This window comes from Alosa sapidissima, chromosome 7 (genome assembly GCF_018492685.1).
Source record: "Alosa sapidissima isolate fAloSap1 chromosome 7, fAloSap1.pri, whole genome shotgun sequence".
Classification (NCBI taxonomy): Eukaryota; Metazoa; Chordata; class Actinopteri; order Clupeiformes; family Clupeidae; genus Alosa; species Alosa sapidissima.
This window is the reverse complement of record NC_055963.1, coordinates 35,777,398-35,782,397: the sequence shown is the minus strand read 5'-3', so window position 1 is coordinate 35,782,397 and position 5,000 is coordinate 35,777,398. Positions and strand designations below refer to the sequence as shown.

At 43.4% G+C, this 5,000-nt stretch overlaps 1 protein-coding gene across 2 annotated transcripts in view; it reads left to right on the top strand.

The window, feature by feature from the left end:
• kazna (kazrin, periplakin interacting protein a) overlaps window positions 1-5,000 on the top strand; it is a 232,656-nt gene that overhangs the window by 59,832 nt on the left and 167,824 nt on the right. For both annotated transcript variants that reach the window (XM_042096951.1, XM_042096952.1), the window contains exon 2: window positions 11-168. In XM_042096951.1, the coding sequence (XP_041952885.1) occupies window positions 11-168 (158 nt within the window). The remainder of the gene's footprint in view (window positions 1-10; window positions 169-5,000) is intronic.

Below are 5,000 nucleotides of genomic sequence, written 5' to 3'. Positions count from 1 at the left end.
CCTCTCTCAGCGGTGCAGTCTCTGAACAGCCTGAATGACCAGATCGCCCACCTCATGCTGAGGCGCCCGCACTCTCTGGACCAGGAGCAGACGGCCTTTCTGCCCAGCGAGAGACAGAGCCTGCACCAGTCCATGAGTCTGATGAGACACCTTCTGATGGACGCGCAGGTAAACACACACACACACACACACACACACGTAACGGAGACAAACTGAGCTAGCGTGCTAGTTGCCTGTGTAAATCCCCACAGCCCTAACCTTAAGAACGCTTCTAACCGCTGAGTTGGGAGCCTGGGCTTTTAGCTCAGTTGTTAGAGCATTCGACTCCCATGCCGGTGTGTGTCGAGGTGGCGGGTTCGAGGGCCGTGAGCGGTGGACGAATTACGACCTGTTACACACACACACACACATACAAACACACACAGACACACAGACAGACACACACACACTTACACACACACACACACAATAACAGCCTGCACCAGTCTACGGCCATTTCAAAGCACCAATCACAAACTACCAAGTTTGATTTGTTCATCTGGCATCACATTCCCTTTATCTGAACAGTGGCCCTATTTCTATAATAGTGACTTATTCCCTTTATCCGAGCAGAACAGTGGGCCTATTTCTATAATAGTAACTTATTTCTGTACTATCAAGAAACAGCAAACCTGCATTATGAGACGATTTGATTCAATTAATCACATACGTTCAATGCTATATCTACTTGCCATACTTTCCAAAAAGTAGTTTGTTAGAATAAATAGAATAGAATAAGTCCAATTGAAAGACTCAAATCTGGGAAGTGGTCGGCCTCTAGAGTCGCGATATATTAATATTTTACTCTGCTGTTGTAAATAGCAAATTTCTCGTGACTTGTCCCTCCTGTACACAGTGAAAATGCTTTTAAGTGCTCTATAAGTATCAGGTGTGTTGCCTATACAGGACGTCCCATATTGTTACATACTCATATGCAAATACCTAACCAACACCTTAAAGTCTAGCTGGTGGTCTCACTGTATTGCTGCAAAATGGAATAAGTTTGAAGTGGGCGGTGGGAGCGTAGTGGTTAGAACTGCCACAGCGAAATGTCCAATGCTAACTTAAAGAACTGTTTTCATAGCTATAGGCTACCTTGCAACACTATCGTTTTGTCAAGTCGCGGTTGCAGTAGGCTATTTAGCTCAGCATGGTATTGGTGACGTTTCGTCTGTCACTGACAGAGAACACGCAGCGTTTTAGTCAGAGGACTGTCATCTCGTTTTTTTTAGAACACCAGTGTAACCATAGGCCTACACTATCAGTCAAAAATGTTCGAAATGTCATGAAAACAAATGCCATTTCCTAGCCTACCTGCCTGCTAGTTAGGTAAGTTAACCTCTAGGCTATATCGGAAAGTGACCCATTAGGCCTACCGACCGTGCCCTATGTTTGGGTCGGCATATGTGTCACTTAATATATTTTTTTATACAAAACCAAGACGGCGGATTCCAAAGGAAACGCAAGCACCCATCCCATTTGGATATCTTCTATTGTACCAAAAATGACATTGTAGCCTACAGTGATTCGAAGAGCAGTAAACAGTGTTGTAAGGCTGTGTGTATAAAACCGCTTCTTTATAGATCAGCTGGCTAACGCTGCTTTTGCCAGCTACCAGGTCAAATTTTGTATAATTTTATTCAGACAAGAAAGATATGTTTTAGATTCCCATGTGAACAGTTTAGGAAAAAAGTACCTATTTTGAAATTTGCTTTGCCATTTTTCTACTGTCCCAGAGTTGTCCCAGACATCATTCTATTGTGTCCCGGAGGCATTTTTTATAGTCCCCGGGACGTCGGGACATCGTTAATTTCGAGCCCTGGTGCGTGTGTGTGATGAGAGGGCTAATGCATAGGGGATGAGGGTGCGTGCATGCGTGTGTGCGTGCGTGCATGTGTGGGTGACAGGTAGTGATGGTGTGTGCGTCACTAGCAACTGCTAAATGTAAGTGTGTGTGTGTGTGTGTGTGATGAGAGGGCTAATGAATAGGGGATGAGGATGAGGGTGCGTGCATGCGTGTGTGCGTACGTGCGTGCGTGACAGGTAGTGATGGTGTGTGCGTCACTAGCAACTGCTAAATGTAAATGTGTGTGTGTGTGTGTGTGTGATGAGAGGGCTAATGCATAGGGGATGAGGGTGCGTGCGTGCGTGCGTGCGTGCGTGCGTGTGATGAGAGGGCTAATGCATAGGGGATGAGGGTGCGTGCGTGCGTGCGTATGTGTGTGTGATGAGAGGGCTAATGCATAGGGGATGAGGATGAGGGTGCGTGCGTGCGTGCGTGCGTTCGTGTGTGTGTGTGTGTGACAGGTAGTGATGGTGTGTGCGTCATAGTCAGGGGGCCAAAACTGATAAACTCTTAAAACTCTGTCGGACACTTTTTGGTACAAGCATACAACCTATCCAGTATTAATATTTAACCCCTTAACATGTGTTCTAGCCAGGTTGTCAGCTTAGAAAATGTTTTTTTGTCCATTTTAACACTATATAAGCGGATTTTTCCCCCAAAGTGCTTTCATTTTCTTCCATGTTACCTACTGTAATTTTGGGCAAATGTGCAATATAATCCAATGTATGTGCAAGCATGATCATTAGGGTGGTTGTCAAGCTGATTTTTTTTTGTGTGTGTGTATGACTTTAAGCAATTTCAGGCCAATTTGTTGGTTTCCTGCTCAACATGACATACCAACACTAAATGTTGAATATCTCCACAACCACAAGGACCATATACATAGAAATGGTATCAAATGAAAGCCAACACTCATGGGCTGTCTGCAGAAGTGTCAGAATGAACATGTATTGTACAGTGTAAGAGAACAGAACTAGAACATGAAAAAAAAAACAATCTTCACCTAAAAAGAACCCATTTTTAAAGTGAATATCAGCTTGGAAACATAACATAGTATCCCAAAACCTCTATCAATCAGTACCCCCATCTATGGGAATGAGTCAAGCCAAGTTTAAAGCTTGTAGGGAGAGACAGTGCAATGCTGCACAAGTTATAATTCTTTAATGTCAAGGCAGCAATGTAGAACTGTAGATGGTGGTCTATGGTGCTATTTGACTTCATTAATGTACCAGGTTGTAACACAAATTATATTTAATTAACATATCACTATAGTTATTAATTCCATCCTAACATAACTGCTCTCTCACTTCTTTAGGGTAAGGGGTTAGTAACTAGTTAGTAGTAATAACTAGTCTTGCTGATCCTAGCACTTTCCACCTGACTAGAACTGACTCTCGATTGTTTAAAAAACAGCACTCACTGATGCACTTATTCTTATTGTACTAGAGCTTTTTAAAATGGTCCTATAAGTGTTGAGAGAATTGCTTTATAAAGCTTAAACTGTTAACCAAGTTGTTAGTTGCTTTTGTTAAAATGCGTCAGCCAAATGTAATGTAATGTAATAACTAATAGTAGTATGGCAAATGTATGTTTTTCCCTTTCTAAGCAGTGACACTCAGGAAGGCAGCCAACAGAAGGCACCCAGGGACCATGTCCATGTGGTCAACTGAGTCCTGGTCAGGGACACAAAAGAAGAGTTTACCGTTTTGAGAATGAATACCTTCCCGATACAAAACATGCATGCATGCATCCAAGGGCATAAAATAAATCTAATCTACAAAACAAGAAAAACAATATCATGCCAAATAATATGAAGCAATGTAGTTGCATATAATGTGGCAAAACTCAATAATAATGATGCGAGTACCTGAGTATTCTTGCACCGAGCTGCACAGGCACATCCACATGCACCACTACAAAATATTCCACTTTTTTGACATCTACACTGCCTGGTACTGCACTGACTTCCACTTGCATCCACATATCGTCAGCTCCAAGCACCTGGCCTGTACAGGTTCTTTGGTTAAAAGCTGGGGGACAAGCATTCCATCCTTCATGTGCCAATCACAACTGGTTGGTAAGGGCAATGTAGTTGCATATAATGTTGTCTCTTACACTGTACATGTCAATTCTGACACTTCTGCAGACAGCCCATGAGTGTTAGCTTTCTTTTGATACCTTTTTTATGTATATGGTCCTTGTGGTTGTGGAGATATTCAACATTTATTGCTGGCATGTCGTGTTGAGCAGGAAACCAAAAAATTGGCCTGAAATTGCTTGTACAAGTCACACAAAAAAATTCAGCTTGACAACCACCATAATTTCTTACCTATGGGTGTCTTCTACCTAAAAAAATAGGGTGACAGCTTGTACCAAAACATGTCCGCAAAAGTGCGTGCGTGCGTGTGTGTGTGTGATGAGAGGGCTAATGCATAGGGGATGAGGATGAGGGTGCGTGCGTGCGTGCGTGCGTGCGTGCGTATGTGTGTGTGATGAGAGGGCTAATGCATAGGGGATGAGGATGAGGGTGCGTGCGTGCGTGCGTGCGTGTGTGTGTGTGATGAGAGGGCTAATGCATAGGGGATGAGGATGAGGGTGCGTGCGTGCGTGCGTGCGTGCGTGCGTGTGATGAGAGGGCTAATGCATAGGGGATGAGGGTGCGTGCGTGCGTGCGTGCGTGCGTGTTTGTGATGAGAGGGCTAATGAATAGGGGATGAGGATGAGGGTGCTGGTGGTGTTCTGTTTATTTGGGTCGATACTTCCCATTACTGACCTTAGATCTCCTACCTAGATATGCGTGTACAGCCTTGCCTACAGCTGATTTGTGGTCTTGGCTACAAATCTAAATATCTTGCGCTCATATTTGACCAGTTTGGGCCACATGCATACACTGGTCACTGGGAGCCTCAGGATATTTGACCAGTTGAAAAGTGAAAGTGAAACATCTGCTCAGTACTGAGTTCAATCTCATCTATTATTAGAACATCTGCTGTGTTGCTGTTATGTTTTTGTCAACAGGGTCACCTGACTAAATAAATTGTAGAAAATAAAATATGTGTGTGTGTGTGTGTGTGTGTAAATAAGTGTGTAAATGAGTATGTTGATAGGAAGGATG